At 32.8% G+C, this 22,240-nt stretch overlaps 1 protein-coding gene across 1 annotated transcript in view; it reads right to left on the bottom strand.

The window, feature by feature from the left end:
- Nucleotides 1-22,240, bottom strand: part of TRHDE (thyrotropin releasing hormone degrading enzyme) — a 388,442-nt gene that overhangs the window by 68,640 nt on the left and 297,562 nt on the right. The window contains exons 9-12 of the mRNA XM_047067262.1: nt 21,688-21,875; nt 16,461-16,549; nt 9,976-10,106; nt 9,810-9,865 (exon numbers count right to left, since the gene is read on the bottom strand). Of these exons, the coding sequence (XP_046923218.1) occupies nt 9,810-9,865; nt 9,976-10,106; nt 16,461-16,549; nt 21,688-21,875 (464 nt within the window). The remainder of the gene's footprint in view (nt 1-9,809; nt 9,866-9,975; nt 10,107-16,460; nt 16,550-21,687; nt 21,876-22,240) is intronic.

The raw sequence follows: 22,240 nt of genomic DNA, 5'->3' as shown, positions 1-22,240 counted from the left end.
TTCCCCAAATTATTGCCTCCTCAAATATAAAGATGGAATCTTCTATATTTTCATGGCAAGTAGGAACTACTGTGAAATATATATTTTCTATTACCTTCGTCCTGGTTTCCTTACCAAGGGCGCACTGCTATTTAGGTAAATAACTGTTGATCTCAAAAATAGACTGAGTTCTGGGAGAAACACAGAAGCAGCTCTTACTTTAGCAATCACTGATTAGCATGTTTGTTAAGAAAGATGATTATCAGGCCCCTTTGAATCTCTGTTCTCAGGTAAGAAAGTATCATGACAAGATAACTTTAAGCAGTAAGTAATTACTCTAAAATAAAACCACTATTAATACCTATATTCATACAGTCCTCATTTTAAAGGCTTCTTTATAATTTATCATAATAAAAATGAAAGGAGGTTTTTGAGAGCCAGAGTATGCATCTTTGTTAAAATTAGGCCTTTATATTAACAAAACAAATGCCAGAAGGATTAATCTTTTGACAAACTGAGTCTACCTCAAAATTCTCATTTCCTTCTTTCTTATCACATACTCCTTGCTGAAGGAACCTATTTACTTTTCTTTTCTTTTCTTTCCTTCGTCTTTCTAGGTACCCGATTCCCTCAAAGAACATCACAGAATAACCACAAAACCTAAAGATACCCTTTTCTCTCAGTCAATGCTTGTTGTAGGTAGCTCTATTGTTCTTGTTTACCCGCACTATCAACAGATTTGCAGATTATTCCCGGTCTAGATGCCGGATTAGTATGCAAGAAAATTCTGCCATGCCTTTCACCAGGGAAAACTACTGAATACATTAGAGCTCAATATGCATATGCATGACTGATATGTGCCAGTATGCTCATGTGAACATAAAGGTATCTCCTAATTATATGAGAACCCTCCAGTACTTTTCCACGCTTGGAAAAATTTGAGACACCCAGATTATGAGTGACATCCAAATTATGAGTTGTGTTTACAGCTGTCAGACGGAATATCTGAAATAGTAACATATTTAATAGTAAGAATAAAAAAGTATTTTTGAATACTTATAACTAATTCTCCGATGCCCTGGTTGTTGAATGGTCAGCTCAGGACTCTAGAATCCGAACAAAACCATGCTGTCTGCTGTTAAGGATGCCTACTCTGAGACTTCTTGGCCTCAAAGAAGCAACTGCCTGTCTAACCTGATGCCATAAATACCCTCTGGGACTCAAAAGCAGTGGTTTTCACATTGTTGTATGTGTTGGAATTACAGGCAGTGCTTCATAGAAATGTAGTTTTCTAGGCAGTCTGGGGAACATGCAATTTTTAATAAAACATTTCAGGTGATTCTGATGCAGGTGGCTTTTCAGAGCATGCTCAAAGGAGCGCTGTACTTGAATATGCAAAAGATTTGCAGCAAGCAGCAGAAGGGATAACTCAAACTCAAGAAAGGAGAAACACTAAGATAAAACTATCTCAGTTCAAGAATCCCAGATCAGAGGAATATTTAGGCCTTTATGTCAAAAGTATGCCTTACAAATAACTATTCAAGGGAAGTTGGTGACTCAAATGGACATTTTGGAGGGACCTCTGCTTAAGTAAATTATTTGTGACAAGGCAAGTATTTATAATTCTTAGGAAGGTCAGAAAGCCTACAGCAAATTCTTATGAAATCTCAGGCTTCGGTTGCAAAATTCTTAGAGAAATAGAAGAATCACAATTGGTGTTAAATATGACAACGCTACTAACTATGGTGAGAATTATAAAAATTATTTTTAATGTGTGAGATGCTAAAGATCATAAGTATATACACCTATTCAAACAAATTCGTACTTGCATTTGGCAATTTAGACTCTTTATTCTTTAAAACAATGGCAAATCCATATAACCTACAAATATCACCCATAGTTTTGTGACTCATGAGTACAGCCTGCTTGCCATGAAAATGGAGCAAACCTGAAGAATGATGTCAAAATTTCTCTTATGCTCTACTCAACAATCTCAGACATTAGGCACTAATATTAAAACATTTTTGCCTATGGAGGTGAAACAAAAATTTGGTGGTGAAAGGTTGCAAGTCTGCCTTTGATTTAACACAGTACAATTGAAAAGTTTCCAAGAAAGTTTGCCTCCTCAAGAGTCACAAGCTTGCCCTTTAATCTTCAGAAGGTTTATACTTCTCAGAAGTACCTCATATGATAGCTCCCCCTAAGTCCTTATCCTAAGGACATCTGTGACTCCACCTTCTACTGATTTCTAAATATAGCTCAACAGAATGTGTTACCTTACTTTTAACCTTGAGCAAACCAGGGTGTGCCTGTAGGAACAATCTATCTTGAAAATTCGGGAATATACTTCAGGCATTTACTGGGTTATCATCAGAACAAAGCTGAAGATTCTGAGCTCATTATAGTAAAATGTAAAATGTTCTGAAAATGCTCTCAAAGTATTTTTAACATTTATCTGTGGCAAAGCATTGCATAAATGATGACTAATTTAGAGGTCTTCCGGATATGAATTTTAAAATAATTGCATGCAGAAAGGTGTAAAATGAGAAGGGTCCAAGGTGATTTTTTGTGTGTGTGTGTGTGTATCTCAAGAGGAGCATTAGCTGATGATGACAAATAGATAATTAGAATCCTCAGCCTTGGAGATGTGAAGGATTTTGTGATTTTGCAGGCATGGCCACGAAGCTCTTAAACAGACTCGTGAGTCACTACTCATAGTGTGGAAAGATCTGCACTGGTTAGAAAGGCTGAGAAGATAACTATAAGCTAATTTTAAATGCTTTTGGTCAATGGAAGAAGATTGGAAGCATAAAGCCAACAATAAATCTTATTTTGCAATAAACAATTTTATCACTTTCAGAATTTCATAAATATTTAATTGGAATCCTCTTGCACACACATTCTGGTGGCTTAACAGAAGATAAATAAGAATATAATCATACATGGATACTTCTCCCAAATGAGCCTAATACAAACAACTAAAGAATCATCCTTCTCTCCTTGCTCAGTGAGTATAATATAAAATACACTTTAATCAGTATTCTATTATTATTAATAACTCTCATGATTCCATGATAAAACACAAGAAAGAAAAATGTTTATGCTGAGATTTTACAGTACTTTAAAAAAGGGAAATGGTAGGGATGGAATAAAGAATTCCAAAACTAAACATTCTTCATAAAATCAGAATTTATAAAGCAGAAGACAGTATTGGAAGGACCCAGGATCCTTAACCAGGTTTTGCACAGCAATGTTCAGCAGAAGCGAGGCCGTCCTGTTATCTCTCTAACACAGTGGGGAATCAGGACGAAACGTCCAGCCTGCCACCTATTTCTCACAAAGGACGTCTAAGTCTTTCCTTCTCAATTTCATCTAAGAAAGACCAGCATGTTATCTTTAAACAACTAGCCATCAAAGTGTGAAAAGCTGCTCTTCATCTAGTCCAATCAGGATGGAGTTGCTTTTCAGGCATATCATGCTACTATTTTCTGTGTTGAGTGAAGAAATGATCAATGGTGTTTTGCAACAGTAACTGTAAACAAGGTAGAGGAGGGCCATCCAGAAGACATAGAAGAATTTCTAATAAGAGCCATGATGAAAGAAGTTCCATGAGGAGCAGATTACAACCATTCAGTTTGCAAACATTGCTTAGGTGATTTTAACAATGTTGTTACAAGTCCTGGAACTAGGGCTCAGAAATAAAAACAACATGTAAGAGTAGGTTTGGGATGTTCTCATAATTTGCTTCTTCGTGAGCCATTATATTTTCACTGGCTCATGTACTGAATTTCCAGGTTTCCTAACATGTCTCAGATTTATAAATTCTGAAACAAATGGATAGAAATGTATGCATTAATTTTTTTAACTTATATATGCATCAAACACGTATTAAGCACTACACATGACTGCTCACCAATACTTAGAGCACTTCTAAGTGTGACATTCATCATCTCCAGATACAGGCCCTTATATTTGCTATTAATATAACACTAATACTTTAAAAGAAATGACTGCTATCTTATTCCTTAACAAGGTTTGCAAACTAAGTTGTAATAATGTGCCCTTGTTAAGGCTCTTTAAGTGATTGGATCCTTAATCAAATAGCCTATAGTAGAAAATTTTAAAATATGCTATGCAACCCCCCAAAAAGTTGTAATATTAATAACGCAATAAACTGGCATGGGTTCTGCATGATTGAATTTCCCCAGGAAACTGGTCACTAAATAAATAAATCAGTGCAGTAACTGTCCAGGGCAAAGTTGATGATGATGATGATGATGATGATGGCAATTTATTTCTGGAACTCTTCTGAATATGAACAAATTTTCCAAACAATTTCCATGTATTTTGAATAGTTTCAAACAAAATACCAAGTGAGTCCATAATCCAGTGGTACACCCTTTTAATTTAAAATTGTACTGAGAGCGTATTAACAGCTTTAAATATTCAAATCCAGTGGTCATTATACTTCGCGTTGCAAATCTTCTAAATTTTCAGTTTCTATCACATATTACACTAATAAATGTCTTCAGTAAGAGTTCTACCTTATCTGGCTGCCAGTTCCATTCTGCCTCTATCTCTGCTTTACTCAGGCTGCAGCACAAGTCATGACTGTTGTAACAGTTCTTCTGCAGAAATCCGCCGTCCAGTCCACATTCTTCCTACTCTCATTGCCTACTTTTAAACCTTTCATGGATTTTCATAGTAAACTCAGTCTTCTAATGTTATTTCCCATATGATGTCCTCCATAATCTTCCTCGGCCTCATTAATTCTTTACCTCCCAATGCTTTCATAATATTTTATTCATAGCACTTATGTACTGAATATGATTAATTATCTACTGTGTATCATCACTGCTAGACTGTGAATTCACTGAAAATGAGAAATGCATGTTGTTCATTTTGTGTCACCGAATCTAACAATGCTTTATCAAAACAAAAACCAAAAACAAACAAAAATCTAGGCATTTTAGTCACTAATTTCAAAGTTCAAGCTATAACACAATGACATTTGCGAGGCAATTCATTGATTCCTTATACACAAGCAATAAAAATCAGAATACGTATGTGCAGAAGCAGCACCATTTTCTATAGAAGCGCATGCCATAAAAAAAAATTAAAAAACAACAAACAAACAAACAAACAAACAAACAAAAAACAAGGAAATCGGAGCACCCGGGTGGCTGAGTCAGTTAAGCAACCAGCTCTTGGTTTTGATTGAGTTCACGATCTCATGATTTTTTAGTTCAAGCCCTGCCTCGGGCTCTGGGCTGACAGTGCAGAGCCTGCTTGGGATTCTCTCTGTCCCTCTCTGCCCCTCCCCTGCTCTCTTTCTGTCTCTCTCTCTCAAAAATAAATAAATAAAAGCTTCAAAAAATTTTAAAACAACAAAAATGAGGAAATAATATGACATTACCAGAATTTATGTACATGAAATCATAAAGCTTGACTTAGGGACCTGAATAAATGGGGAGAAGTAACATGTCTTAATACTGAAAACTTACATTTGGAATGATGTTAATTCTTTAGAAATTAATTTCTAAATCCCATGCATATCAAGTCATAACTACAGCAGGATTTTTAAATGGGCTTTGTCAGACCAATTCCAAAATTTATACTGAAGAGAAAATATGTAAAATTTTGAACAAGAATGAGAGAAAACTTTTTCAAGCACAACATACTATAAAGGTAAGTAAACTCTTTAGAACAATATGGTATGAGCTCATAAAGGAACAAAAAACCAATTAAACAGAACCGAATTAATTCCCTAAAATATGACCATTTGCATTAAGATAAAACATATCAACTCAAATGTATGAATAAGGGAGCCTTTTAAAATAATATGGAAATAATTGGTTAAAAATGTTTTAAAGTAAAGAAAATTAGACCGCTACTCCATTCTATACCCAAAAATTAACTAGATGAGGAAGGGTTGAGTAGTTAGATGTAAAAAAAAAAAAAATAGTGTTTAAAAAGTACAATATTTTCATAATATTCAGAGAAGTCCTTCTAAGTGAGACAGGACCAGAGAACTAGGAAGTTATAAAAGGAATGACAAGACATACAAATTAAAAGTCTTTGAATGATGAAATACATCACAAAGTAAAAAAGAAAACTGACATAGTATTAAGAGAAAATACTATAAAAATGTACACTACAAAAAGGATTAATATCCTAATACATCTAAAATAAATAGGAACACATAGAAGGAATTCACAGAAGAAAAAAAAATACAAGTACCAAATGTGTATGAAAAGGTGGACAAGTTAATTTAACTAGTACTGTAGCAACTCAATTTGCTACCAGCTTGTCAAAAATTTTACAGATGCTTATTATTCATTATGGAAAATTTGAGGGGACGGGATCCTCTCATACATGGTGGATGGAGGGTTAAAATGGTAAAGCTTTTGGAATACATTTTGTAGTATTTATCAAAGCTTTTAAATTTTTTGAACCAAAAATTTCACTTGTAGCTATCTATCCTATAAAATGCACATATGCACACAACAGAAGACTGTTCAAGGATACTCATGGCAGTCTTGATTTTAATACTGGAAAAAATGGAAACAATGCAATAAAGCTCCCAGACTGATTCCTATAAATGAGTCAGAGAATGGAATGCATTTCTTTCTGTTCACATAAAAAAAAATCAAACTGTATGAAAATGCAAAGAAAAAATGGCTGGGTTGATACACACCAAATATTAATAATTTTATCTGTGAGGAGGGTAAACATGATGGGAAGGTATGAAACAGAGTAAAAGAAAATTTTCACATTGCATCACTCTTTTGTTTTAATCTTGTACAGTTACAATGCATTCATGTGGTTTTTATAGATTTAAAAAACAACTATAAAAAGAGTGCCTAAGAATATGTTTACCTAATTGCACAAAATAATAGTAGGCATAAAAGCTTACAGTTTGAATAATTAATAATTAATTACCAATTCATGCAACAAATATATACCAGCATAGTCTTGTACTAAAGACAAAGTTGAGCAGTAGGAATATAAGGATAAGACAAAGCCCTATCTTCAAAGTTATGCCATAATCATCAGGGGCCCAGAAAGGGCTTGAACCACAATGTGACAACTTCTACAATACAGGTCTGCAGGATGTCACTTTCCCTTTTTTTTTTTTTTTTTTTAGTTAATAGTAATACTCCCAACAGATAATAGGGCACGAGAATGGGAAGGAACTTCACATAATGGGCAGTCACTCTGACATAAGATCATGGGCTCTGCTGTGCCAGTGTTTGCTATTGATTCTCACCTCCACCCCTCACTTAAAAGCTGTGCAACCTTTAGCTAAGTGACTTAACTCCTCTTCACCTCTACATCTCAGCTATAACATGGCTATAATAACCTACATCCATTCCAAGGGTTTACTGAGAAGATTGAACAACGCCATTCATAAAAGCCTCCATATAGTACCTGGAATATATGTTTAGTAAATATTTGTCACTCTTCTGTTTGTTATCTTCAAAGAAGCCAAAGACAGCATGCTATGCTTAGAAAACTGAAAGAAGGTTGATACAGATTGGTAGCAAAACTATGAAAGTTTACTAGAAAACAGTGAAATAAGATAACCTTTAACTCCAAGTAAGTGCTGGGCATTTGCCTGTAGAAATCTGATTTTATATTTATTCACTTGCATATCAACAGGGAAATTATCTCATTATCAATAAAACAAATTTTAATATATATTCAATGGGAATTGAATATTTTCCTGGTGAATGTGTATAAATGATAATGAAATTATTTACTTCAAACATTTAAGACTTCCAAAATTGGAATTGAAAGCAATGTTCTATCTTAGTCAACAAGGAATTTAATTTTTGAAAAAAAAATATTTCATCCACCCAAATCAAATAAAGAATTTCAATAAAAAATAATTTAATGCAGCTAAGTCAAAGATCCCTTCCTTTACATTTTCATCTGCCCTCCATCTTTTTTTTTTTAATTTTCTTTTTTTCAACGTTTTTTTTATTTATTTTTGGGACAGAGAGAGACAGAGCATGAACGGGGGAGGGGCAGAGAGAGAGGGAGACACAGAATCGGAAGCAGGCTCCAGGCCCTGAGCCATCAGCCCAGAGCCTGACGCGGGGCTCGAACTCACGGACCGCGAGATCGTGACCTGGCTGAAGTCGGACGCTTAACCGACTGCGCCACTCAGGCGCCCCTGCCCTCCATCTTAAGGACATCATTACATATTTGCTTCCTCACCATCATTTCAAACCTGTAAGAATTCACATGAACTACTATTTCACACCCCATCAGTCTTTCTATATTGCTTGGATTTTTCATTATAATAAATACTATTACTGCTGATATTATGTATATATATGCATGCATGCATTGGGCTCCGCAGCCAGACTACACAGACAAAACCCTGGTCCTGTCAGTTACTAGCTGTGTGACTTTAGGCAAGTTACTTAACCTTGCTGAGCCTCAGTTTCCTTACCTATAAAATGAGACTAACAATAATTAATAATTAATAATAATAATACATATCTACATATCTCACAAGGGTGTTGTGAGAATTAAACAAATTGCTGTATGTAGAACAGTGTCTGGAACCTTTTAAGTGTTTAATTAGCTGGTGGGATTAGTTCTCTTCTTGTTCCCAAACCCTTCCTTGTGGTGTTCGTAACATAATTCTGTTTCCTGCTTCTCTCTCAATGCAAGGTTACATTAAGTGCTCTCTCTTATTGGTTTTCTGCCCTTTTTAAACTTTATGTTGGGGCACCTGGGTGGCTCAGTTGGTTAAGCATCCAACTCTTGATTTCGGCTCATGACATCAAGCCCCATGTCAGGCTCTGAGCTGACAGCGTGGAGCTTGCTTGGGATTCTCTCTCTCCCTCTCTCTCTCTCTCTCCCCATATCCAATTCAGGTGTGTGTGCTCAAACTCTCTCTCTCTCAAAATGAATAAATAAATGTCAAGAAAGGAAAGATTTAAGCTTCTATGTCAAAATAATCTTTATGTCATACTCAATACTTTATTTGAAGTCTTCATATCTTACTGTAGAGTAAAAGCTACATCTCAATCCCTATCTCCACCCATTGCTATCTTGGTGGGCCTTCTTCTAGCACTATTATTTCTCATTTTTTGCCCAATAATATCAGATTATTAAAATTAAAACTGTACTTGGATGTGAAACAATTCAAATATTAAAAGGACTGAGTTTATTTTCCTATTTAATTTCAACATTGAGTATAGCTTGGGTTTATAATCAACATTATTTTAAGTAAATAAGTATTTAATGACTATTTGAAGGAATAACTCATTTTAACATTATAAATCTAATTATGACACTAATGTAAATATTACTATAACTAGTACAACTAAAGGCTTCTGCTATAAGATTGATATACATTTTGTCCAGAACAGCTTTACTCTGTGGAATATTTATTTCTGTCTTATAGCACAAGCTTTCATAATGAATCACATTCAAAAAACATTAAAAAAAGATATATGAGTATATGTTAGGAAAAAAATTGCTGATGCTTGAAGGTATTTTCCATCAAAAATTAAATATGGCACAATGGTCATTTTGTAGAGTTCATTAATGAAATTGGGAAGGGATTATTAATCTCTAGTGTTAAATTGAACTTACAGTGAAAATTGATCAAGCTTCTCCTGACTCAGAAATACCCTATGGCTACTATTGATCAAAAGTTTGGGATCCTGAATATAATTCATATCCAAATACAAAAACGGGAGATAGAAATTGTTCTTAAAAGGTTTCTTATCAAAACCTATCGCATTTAGCTTACTAGAGGAAGTCTTATGAGCATTAATTTTATTGTGAAGATCCACTGGAAAACATACCTGGCTAGGCTGAAGGCGTCGTCGATCAAACCTGCTCTGTTACTGACAGAGAGAACCTAGGACGTCAACCAGAAAAGGAAAAAAAAAAAAAGGGGGAATCACTTAGAATTAAAACAGCAGGTGTTCACATATCAAAACAGATCTTTGATGAATAAATCCAGTTTACCTCATGGTTCCTGATTAATTGATCAATTAATAATCTCCAATTCCTTAAATCATAGTTGACTCTAAAATAGCCAGTTTGATTGATGTTCCCCAGCAACCAGCTTCCTTTGTCCAAAGTTATTCTGTGGTGCTCTGAAAACAGCATTTTGGGGGGTAAAAGAGATTTTAAAATTATGGGTTAAAATGATATGAAGCATATTTTCTAAATAGCAGATACTACATTACCAATAATTAAAAGAGAACACCATCATAAATACTTAATTGAAATCTACTCTTTAATCAATTAATCACTGTATCTAGAATTTACTAGAAAACCTTTAGTTGGTTACTCATTATTACCTCAATTAATTGTTTTCTTATAATTAACATTTTTGTTCTTGATAAAACCCCATTACCTATACACAGTGTTCTTCTCAAGATAAATGTAACCAAGAAATCTGCCACTGTACTCATGTGGCTTCTAGGTAGATTGTATATAAATATGTGACTAGAATAAAAGAAAACACTTTAAGTGCATATTCCACTTATTTTATTCAGTAAGAAAGTGATTAAAACAACAGGGCTCATTTATTTTAAAGTCACTATTGTTCCTTGCCTTTTTTCGTGGGCTTTCTTGGAGGTACCAATAAGTAAATAACAGACTTTCCAGTATCATCAATAATGTTGGGAAAAGGAACCTCATTTGATTAAGACTCTAATATTTCTATACATAATTAGAACAAAGATAATAAATTCTGTTTATTGGAATCACTTTGGAAAATGGTAACTTGTTTATATTCCCCAGCTAATTCAATTAAGGGAAGCCCATGAAAACAATCTTATAACTTAAATATTTAACTCCTTCAAATATGGTACAGATAGTGAACTCTGTTCACTTTGATGTCAGCTTCTATTGACTTCACAGAAGCATAGTTTACAATTCTAATCATTTGTCGATGTCCTCAGGACTCATGTTTCATAGAAGTTACATAATGTATTAAGTTTACTTAAAATTTGTAATTTGTACGTATACACACACACACACACACACACACACACACACCACACACACACACACATAATGGTCTATCTAATTTCCACAGTGACTCCAAACCAGAAAATGCATCCCAGAAACCATTTGTGTCAGTTCTGAGTAAGATGCATAATTTCTGATTTTCACTTTGTTATCAAGGTTTTTACACGTCAGCCTACAAAACAGGTTTCCTTTTTCTTTCTTTTTTTTTTAAACACTGAATTTATATTCTCTCTCAAGTAGAAGCCACAAAGGAAGAGGTTGTGACCCCAAAATTATTGGCTAAACGTTAATGATTATTAATTGCTCAGGTCTAGAATGGGGTGGGCTCATTAATCTAAAGCATGCTACGTTCTGCCAATTTTTATAAATGTAAAGTAAAACCAAATATGTATATTGAATAGAAAAATCTAATCTTTAATGTTTCAAATAGCACTTCAGCTTTCCTGCCACTTTTATAAATAGTATCTGTTGGAACAGATAAAGAAATGAGTCTCAGACAGGTTAATCGAATTGTCCAAGAAAACTGGAAATGGTCCATCTCAGGTCTTCTGACTTTGGTGTCCTTTTTACTACATCATATTCTATTGATACAAGATGGTATAACACTTTTACTGTAATATGATATATACTTTTCACATTCTTATATTGATTTGAAAAGTAGGGACATAGCATTGGAAACAAGAATTAGAACAGGAGCAGGGCAGTTAGATTTTTGTTCCAGTTCTCCTAACATAAATGTTTGAGCTCAGGCCGTGAAAATAACCTAAGCGCTAAGTAATAGAATTTAAGGTCTCTTCCAATTCTGTGGCTCAATGCAAGAAGGAACTATTTTCCTTAATTTGAAATTTTACCCAGCTTAATCTATGCTATTTTTTTAAAAAATTAATCTATCAGCTATTTCTCTAAAATATTAATAGTTCCCCAACCATCTGATACTTTGTTTTTGCATTTTTTCAAAACTTTAATATGCTTATCCACACAATTCCTATGAAGCTTCAGAATGTCACCCCACTTTACAGATATAAAAATAAAAACAAATAATTAACAAAAGATATGGCCTAACCTTATGAAGAGAGATTTCAATTAATCATGTCAGAATTCAGTGAAAAAAATTAAGATTGAAATACTGAGGATATTGTTTCTCTTAAGTAATCATAACTCTGTCTTCAAGAATACTAGGATTGTATAACAACACATATTTAAGTTGTGATTAAATTCATGGGTTAAGAGCAAATTTGATCATTAACATCTAAAAAGTCATTACTTTTTGAAGAAATTACAATATTAAAGAAACAAGTTTAAAAAATAATCAAATTTAATACATGAATACATAATTCAGGTTTTTACAGTTCTGAAACAGTTATGGATTCCTATGATATGAAATCTGTTTTATAAAGTTATCTCTTGTTCACATTTTGGATTGGAATTTAATCTCATGTGATACGCTTGGCTCTAAATGGGTAATGGGTATTAGGAGGGCACATGTTTTGATAAGCACTGGGTATTGTATATAACTCATGAATCACTAAATTCTACTCCTGAAACTAATATTACACTATATGTTAACTAATTGGAATTTAAATAAAAACTTGCAACTACAAAAAATTAAAAATTTTTAAAAATAAACTTATTGAATAAGTCATAAGTAAATAAGCTTATTGAATAAACACCTTATAGGGAGAAGAGAGACAAATTAAAATAGGAAAACAATCCCTATCATCTGATAAGAATAAAAAAGGCGGCATCTATTGTTTTTATGTATGCTATTATTAAATTGATAACTAAAACCTGAAGGTTATTACTGTTCATGAATATTTTTATGCCTTTCTTATAAATGAAATCTTTGGAGAAATGATTCCCTGAAAGATTTTGTAATAGATTTTTAAATGTCTTTTTCATTCTAGTTAATTATATCTTTAAAATGTTCTTCAAATTAACTAATGGCAAGCAATGAATTTTAAAGAGATCTTTCCCAATGGCCTAATGAGGTGTGTATGGTATGTGATGAGTACCAAAATAAAAAGTATGGAAATTATATTTGAATGTTAGTAATAACAATCTAGAATTATATTTAGAATGTATCCAAAATGGCACAAAATTTAGATTATATCAAGGCACAGAGTAGTTGAAATTTTATAGTATTCTGTTTTTATATTCTATACTTTCAGAATGAAAAGAGGAAGATTAAGCTTTTCTACTCAGTTTTGGCTGGTTACAGAAAAATCAGAATTTAAATCTAAGAAAAAGTCAGCCAAAGTAACAAGGGTATTAGTGTAAAACAAACTCAGGTATAGCAAAACATACTGTCTTTTTCACTGGACTTGTGTGAGAATCGAATTAGAAAATACTCTGTAGAACCTATAAAGAACCATGTGTGTGAACACAAAGGCAACGTGTTGAGGATTTGGCACATCAGCTAAGCAACCTACGTGTTTTAAAATCCTGTGTGTGTGTGTGTGTGTGTGTGTGTGTGTGTGTGTGTATGTGTGTGTAGTTTAGAGGCAATCATTTAGAAAAGAAAACGAAGGTCCTAAGACAATTTGGGCAAATTATTTCTCAAGCCTTAAGTTCCTCATTTATAAAACGGGGACAAAAATTACTCATTCTAAAGGCTTGCAAATCTTATATAAACCAATGATTAAGGCAAACACTACATCATTATACTATTTTTAATATTTACTTATAATTTCAGAATCAATTTCCCTTTTATTTTGAATCTTTTCTAACATTTGGCATTAAATTTATTTGCTTCCATTACATATTAATTGTCAATCAATATCCAAGGTGCTACATTTATAAATGTCTATATTCTCAGTATTTCAACATTAAAATCAAAAGAGATAAATCCTTTACCTGCTTTCAATTATTTAAAAAATTGGTTTTAAAACTATTCTTAGGCTAAAATGAACTATCCCTTAACTTGGAATCAATTAGGTAATCATCTAAAGCGTTTAAAAAATTGAGGTGTCAAGAATATATGATGTTTCAAATCAAATTTATACGTTAATTATTTACCAATGACTGTGCCTTAGTACCTCCTGAGATCAAATCTATGTTACTGACAATGAAAAATATTAAAACATTGATCTTATTGTTATAATTAAAAGGTGGACTTTTAAGATGCATTTTGATAAGAATTGACCAAAATAGTTTTTTAACGTTTTTATGGAAAAACATTATTATTGATACTAGTTGACTATATTTTGAAAAACAAGAGAGAGAGAAGTCATAACATATAAAAGGACACAAGAGTTAACAATCTGCCCCCCCCCAATTTGTACATTGTGTCAGTTTTTATTTGTCATCAGAATAAAGGACTTTAAGACAAAACCAAATATAGTCAGAATGAGACTCAACAGGGAAAACAGAATGGTTGTTTTTCTTTTAGGTCCTGCTTGGAAGCTTCTTCCAGATTTATGTATTTATAAAGTTTTCAAGGAACATTTACTTGGGATGGGCATTCCCCACAAAGGTGTGAGCATTTCAGTTGGGACAATGTTTCATCAACCTGAAGATTCTGCTGTGATTTAATGAAAACTGACACATTATACTCTGTAGGTTGCATACTATACAACTTTGGGGAGAGGAAGTGTGCCATCAATATGAGAGTCAATGTAAATATCATCTCCCAGAGTTAGGCACTGTGCATACTATATAGTGTGTGTAACAGCCATGTGGATTAATATAGGTGACATTTTAGGCAAATGTACACTTTGAAACATCATGTTATTATTATTCCTGATTAATAATGAAAGACTATAAGTGGAAACAACTTCTCAAATACACCTGTGGTTATTAGTCAAGAAAAGCTGTGACCCTACTCTGGGTACTCTGTATGAAACCAGAGGTTGTCATGAATGACGGCATGCAAATAACTGGGGAGCTAGGGGAAACGGACTTTTGGGGAAGTATCCAAGAAGAATCAGACTTGCCCTGAATCCCAACACTGCCTAAAAGTTTTGGTCTGATCCTGACATTTGATCAGTATCTCTGCACTCTTCCAATTGTCCCATTTCCATTGGACCTTCCAATGAGAAATGTTTTACTTGGTTTCTGAAACCTGTTCTATTTCATGTCCCTAGCAATCCTATGTAGGGATGACTTTATTCTAACAGTTAAATTGTTAGGTTAATGACTCACTGTTTTCACTCATCATTTCATCACAAATTATGTAGATAGATAAAACAGCCATATGAAAGTAAAAAAGAAGTAAAATGATAAATAATATAGTAAGTGTGAATTCAGAATCATGGTATGAATGCTAAGTCTAAGAAATGAGAAGAATAGAATAGAATAAGCAATTTAAAAGTAGAAACACCAAATTTTAAAGTAAGCATTTCAATTCATCACTATATTACTTATGAATCTTTTATACATGATGTATATAAATAAAAACACATTATTATAATATGTGATTATGTGTTAAAATATAATAGCACGGAAATTTGAATAAAAATTCAACTGGAAATACAAGGATTTACATTTCTGGTAAGTAGATTAGATTTTGCTGTAAGAACTCTTTCTTGTATATATGGATTTTGAGCACTCACATCTCCCTTATAATAGCAAGACTTAGGGGGCAGAAACAATGTTTACTTTTTATTTATTTATGTATTTATTTATACCTCACTTATTGCAAAAAAAAAAAAAAGATTTGTGACTCCTTATACAGTGGTTATGAAATCAATTAGCAGAACACAAAGAAATAAGAAAAACAAAGTGTGGACATACTTGACCATTTAAATCTAAATGAAATGTTGCATAAAAGATAATAATTGCCTTTTTATTCAATTCAATAGAAAACAGAAATTAAAGAGACCTGTTTCACATCTAGCATGAAAGATTTAGATTGGATTCAAGAAATAGCTTTTTGGCAGTGAATTGAAATAGGTTACTATCTTATTTGAAGATATTTAGAAACAGAATAGAATCTCATCTTTCTCTGCTCCTTGAGAGTTAACCTTAGTTTAGGGGACGCTTTGATAACCTATCAAGGCCCCTCCTCTCTGTCCCTATAATTATCTGATTTTACGGAGTATATCACCTTGCCCATTCTTTAAAGAGCCAGTAAAGACAAGATAGCAGAAAAATGGAATTTAAAATGTGTCCTGTGTTCCATTATTTGGTATACTGTTCTATTGGGAGTTATGATTCTAATGTAATTACATTTGGGATTATAAAATAATACAGTTTAAGACAGCCAAAATTAGTACTACAAATGCTTGGTTTAAAATTTTCTCTTTACTTTGAATGACACAAATACATTTAATAATTATATAGGCAGATTAAAATTAGACTATGTACAAACTATACTATATTATACTTAATTTTATAGAGGTAATTATCATTCTTCTATATTTTCTTTTTAATTTGTCTTTATTCACATTTTTACAACAGCTGAAACCAGAGGTTAAGTTGCTAAACAATTATCCAAAGGCAAATAGTTCCTGAGGAGAAAAAATATATTTTACCTGTTTTGTTAGACACCCAAATAATTGCTTCTGAAGACACATGGCTTCTATTTCCTACCACAATAGTTAATGGAATCTGCCACAAGTAACTGCAAAATAAAATAGAAACTTTAAGAATAAAAAAAGGTTATAACAAATAAACAAACAACATTTGCTATGCACCTTCTGCATGATTTTTATTACTCTTTAGGGGCACTAAAAAAAATTCCCCAGTCACAAAACTAAGGAAGATGAATTCACTTCTTCAAAGCCATTACACAGACTTAGCCTGTAAGTGTTTGAATTTCAATACAGAAGGGGGACTTTCAACAAAACAATTTATCTTGCAAACAAAACAAAACAAAACAAAATGATTTGCATTTTGCATTAGGAATAAAAAGTAGCTAAATCAATAAATCAGAGCCATAACACATATTGATTAAAATCTCAAAACAACTCTTTTCCTTTCATTTCTATATTAAATTAGTACACATTTCAGTGGCTTCATGCATTTACATTTCAACATTATCCTTATTTATTCAGATAACTATCCTAAAAAGTACTATTATTACATTTTACAGAAAGGTTAATTAATACAGCACACTTAAAGTTGCTCAGCAAAGTAGGAATGAAAAAAGAAACTAATCAGATGTCCCTAAAATCTAGATCAATACAAAGAACACATAGGACACACTTAATGTTCTGTTTTGTGAAATGAAATTTCCAAATTGATGTATAAAATCATCAACCAATGTGCAGGGATCAGTCATGAGTCTCAGTGATTAAGGGAAGAATTTTCTAGGATTTGACTTTTTATGGAATAAAAATTGAAGCCTATTCTTGTACATGAAGTAGTATCAATTTAATCTCAAGTGACTAGCCAGAGATAAGCTGGATGGTCTTAAAATAAGTTCAGTGTTGACCTACCATTGCACCATTAGGAACAGGGGTAGCCAATAATATCTAGTATGTGAAAAATATTTGTGATTTTATGGAAAAGATACTATATGAGCTCTGTAATTTAGAGAGTGGACAGGGAATTGAGAATTTTCAGGAACCATATCCAGGGTTATATAATTTAAAAATATAATGAATATGTTTTGGGGGGGGGATGGGAAAAGAGGGCATCTCCTCTCATTCTGTCGTATGGAATTTGATTAAGTTATAATTTCATGTTTCTCACTTACAATAAACAGAATTCAGTAATACTAAAAAAATATAAATGGAAGATTGGCAAAAATTCACAATTTTATACGAATTGCCATCTATAATATGACAAGTTAAAATAATATGTTTAAAATTCTAAATTTTAAAAGTATATGCTGTATGTAGCCAGAGAAACATTTTTGAGTGCCAACTATATGGAGACACTATGTTGTACTACAATGGAATCTACACAGTTGGTCAGGAAATAAACACACCTATAGTAGCCAAAAGTATTGTTTTCAAAGTACAAGTCAATGAACACAACCCATGTAAGCTCTTTATCAAATACCTCCAAGGTCGTAATATAATACTAAGAATATGACAAATATTTAATAACGGTATTACTGTGAGAAAGACAAAAAGAATTGATATTTATTTATTTAACAGCAGATCTTTAAAAATAATAACTCTTTTTTGATTAATCGAAAGCATTAGTTAAGAGAGAATAATGCTTGATTGTGCATCTGATTCTCAAAGTAAACTATGAGCTCATATTTGTGTACCAAAGATTTTTTAAAAGCCTAGAAATGGAGGGCATTCCATAAATTGCTGTTGAATTGGATCACATGGGATTAGACCAAAGTAAAATAAAAGGGGCCAAATCATTCTATGGGCAAGACAGAGATTAACTTTATGAACTTGACTTTTTGGTATGCATCTTCCACACGGAGTTGGGTCAACTAAATTGTGAAGCCAAATAAGTATTAGTTAAAGGGCAAGAAATATGTAAAACTGAAGGTGTTTAAAAATCCTCAAGGATAAATATATCTTTTTTAAGCATGATTATGGAATGTGAATGCAATACTATTTTCCCTTATATAAAAAAATATAATTCTGCATCTAGTTAGACTCTATTCTTCTAAATAGTGAAGCTAGAAATTATAATAAAATTTCTATGGCATGCTTCAATATTTGAATTTCAGCAAAAGTCTCTAAAGTACAGAAAAAGAGATTCATGTCAATACCCACATGTTGTTTACAGTCAATGGCACATACATATAGGAAACTTCCTAAACGGCACATAGCTGTTCAGATGCAAAAGAGTTAACTATAAGGTACTGGGATACAAACATTCGGGCATTTTGTAAAACTTTTGAAACAGTCTTCTATATTTTTTCTAAGAATGCTTTTGCCTTCTGTGTGTCTCTGCATGTATGTACGATTGTGCATGCACACAGTGAAAATCTATATATTGTCACGGAAACAAAATAAAAATTACAAAATACCAAGCATATCTAAAATTTGTATTCATTTCTGAACTGCTATCCAATGAATCCTATGTGTTAGTTTTCATAACTTTCCAAACAACACATATTTGATCTTTTCACAAATTTCATTTCAAAAATCAAAGAAAGCGTGGCAATTAGGCTGCTTTACGGTTATAACTTAAAAGGGTAGAAGACACTAAACACTGTTGAGTGAAGTGTGGTGTGGTATAAAGGAAATCTCACCCTACAGTAGGTTATGTTTGAAAAAAGACTAGAAAAAATAATTTGTGAAATTAGATTGTGTCCCAGCCACCTAAGTTTTCATTTTAGCCATCTCGTTTTAAGCAGAAAAATAACAAAAACAAAAACATACACAAAATGCATTTCAACAGACCTCAAAGATATTTTTTCTTTAATATTCCCTGGGACTACCTCTCTTCATAGTTCACATTTTTTTAATGAAACAATATTTATCCTAATAACCACATTAAGGTAGACAATAATAGGTACTTATTTTAGTGTGAGAAATCTTTCTTCAAAATGGTACCAATATTAGGAAAGCATTAATGTAGACACCATACACCCTTGAGAGAGTGCTGTCATTGGGTCAATAGCAAAAGAAAATACGAGTGTGGAGGTAAATATAATTCTCTGTAGCACGGGACTCTGAGAAGCTCCATAAGTATATGAGGAGATATTACTTAAGGTTGCAATATATTAACTTCATAAAGAAAAAAATAAACTACACAAATTCAGAACTCCCAAAGTGCATAAATTCTAGCAAATATTTAATTCACTTTTATATGTCATCAAACTTTATGCAATTTTTAGTGATGTAAAGATCTTTCTGTGCTACAAATATAATTATTATTACACTAAAAATGTTTTGGGAATGTTGTAGTGATGTTCTAGTATGCGTTAAAAAATTCAAGACAAACAATTGAGTATACTGGCTCAGAAAATGTCCACAATTTATGGGGTTTCTTGTATCGTGGGCACTGTATTTTACTGGATCAACAGCTTGCATTGTTTAATAAAGATGTAGATAGGCTATATACAAAAGACAGATAGAATTGGTTTTGAAGCTCTGACCACAGGTTAGAGTGAATAAAATGATCAATAATATACAATTGAATACTAAATTTTTAACTGCAAGCTCTGTTATTTCAAAATAGATAGAAAATAATTTTCAAGATTAAAGGGACTCCATGCATTATCTTACTCTTAATATTTTATATGCCAAGTTCTCAGGGTTCAAAATTATCCATATGATTTTATAACTCTAGCAAAAGCAAGACTCTATAGAGCTGATGTACTTATGCAGCCTGGGAGAAATTCTTCCTTTAAAGAGTCAGACCCATAGCTGATACATCTGATGCATGTTATAGGCTGACAGAGTATTTTTGTTCAAAATTTGTTCTGTCATTTGCGGGTCCTTTATGTTTTTCTGCATCAGTGATGTTTGTGTCAGACTGATCATTCTCAAAGGCATGGCCTAAATCTCTCTAACTTTGCCACAGTCAAGTAGTTTTTATGTACTTCCTGGCAAGGCCAGGGTTGATGCCTAAGCAGGTTTAGCCCAGGGCCAGAGAGGGTGGAGGACCGACCAAAAGCAGCATTTGGCAGCTGTGTGGGATCCGGCTGAGTAAAGAGGCGTTGACAGAGTCAGGCCCTGACAGTGTGGCAGGGTAACACTGTACTGAAGCAGTTGGGCTGCAAGAGCAGTTTGGTGAAGGCCAAAATATATGCCGACCAGGACATTTAAGACCATGCTTTCCTGAGTGACATTCCACATTTAGTCACCAGAAAACATTCACGAATTTCTCAGTCACTCCTACGTATAGCCCATCTTGGAACTAACCTGCCTGGGAATGATTTCTATTCCTTTTGGAGATTAAAACAAAAACAAAAACAAAAAATAATTCATGCCTCACACCACCTAGGTATTGGTGGATGATAAAATCAGGGTTCTAATATCCCAGGGTAATGGGAGTCAGAATGACCAACCTCATCCAAGCACTTCACTTTATTTATTAATTTTAAACCCCATCCGTTCTGTCTCCCCCCCTTCAATCTTGTCTCAGGGCACCTTTTAAAAAATGAAATGAACTGATTTAAGTTCTATTATCTTTCCTTGGCTTAGCTTTTAATAAGACACAAAACAATATGAAAATACAAAGTAGAGGAGAAAGAAGCACTGTGTGCTGTTTTCAGTAATTAAATAAGCGTTTGAAAAGAAAGTTTAACAACAAATAAAAATTCTATGTATGTTGTGTGCTCAGTGGTTTCAAACACTGAAAATGAGGGAAGAGAACATATTTTGATGCTAAGTAGCATTGATACTTAGACCACTTAAAAATGGATCTAGTTTGAGTTCCTTTGGCTCAGACACTAGTTAGTCTGGTTGTGGTTTTTAGTTTGTTTTAATTAGTCTTTCTGGATAGTTTCTATTCTCATCTATTTTATAAATCTCAGTTTGCTCAATTCCATTTAATTGACTTCGATGCATCTTAACTTTCTTGAATTTAATTCAACAAACATTTACAGGGAAAAGTAAGAAATCACATATCTTTCTAAATCACCATGATAATTTAAACTCTGTCTTCTTAAACAAAATAATGTTGGTATGCTGTCATTTTGATGGTTAAAATATCTGGAAATGAGAGTAAAAGAGGAATCAAAATGAAAACCCCGCATGTAAATAAAGAAATGAAAACTATATTTCACTTACATTTTATAATTGTGGTCAGCATTTCTTTTCAAAATGTTAAAAAACCCACAGTGAAACATACTAATAAAAGCAATTGTTTTTTTCATGCAGAGGAGTGTTGTACCTGGTATTCTGAAGTTCAAGCGCTTTAGCTTTAGCACGGATGTCATAAATAAAATGTTGTTGGGTAATTATTATTCTATTTTCTGCTGTTGTATTTCCCAAGATGGTGATAACAGGATAACCCATCTGGAGTGTCCATTGATCCATTACTTCTTGTATATTTACATATTTTCCATTCCTTTTTAAAGCCTTTATAACCAAAATTGCATAAATTAGTTTTATAAACATGAATTGTAAACCTAATTACCAGTGAGCCATTTTTATTTTTACCTTTATGATTTACTTAAGTTTGAAAACATGTAAAATCAGTGAAGCTAATACAATGTGTTAGTAAAGTTAACCTTCTTGCCTTGAGTTAAGCTTTATACATACAGATAAATGAAAGCTTTATTAACATTAAAGTTTTTACTTAATGGAAAACAAAACATAGTTTATTGTTAAAACAAGTACTTGCAGCATCATTAAGTATCCCAAATATGTCTAGTATCAAACTTAAATATTCGTTATTCACCTATAGAACAAAAACTACTTTAACATCAATATTTTTCTCAAAC

The sequence above is a fragment of the Lynx rufus genome, unplaced genomic scaffold, assembly GCF_022079265.1.
Source record: "Lynx rufus isolate CCGP_SWC_20201006 ecotype Redwood Valley unplaced genomic scaffold, mLynRuf1.p SCAF_7, whole genome shotgun sequence".
NCBI lineage: Eukaryota > Metazoa > Chordata > Mammalia > Carnivora > Felidae > Lynx > Lynx rufus.
Note: the sequence above shows the minus strand (reverse complement) of the source record. Positions and strands in the feature narration are given on the sequence as shown.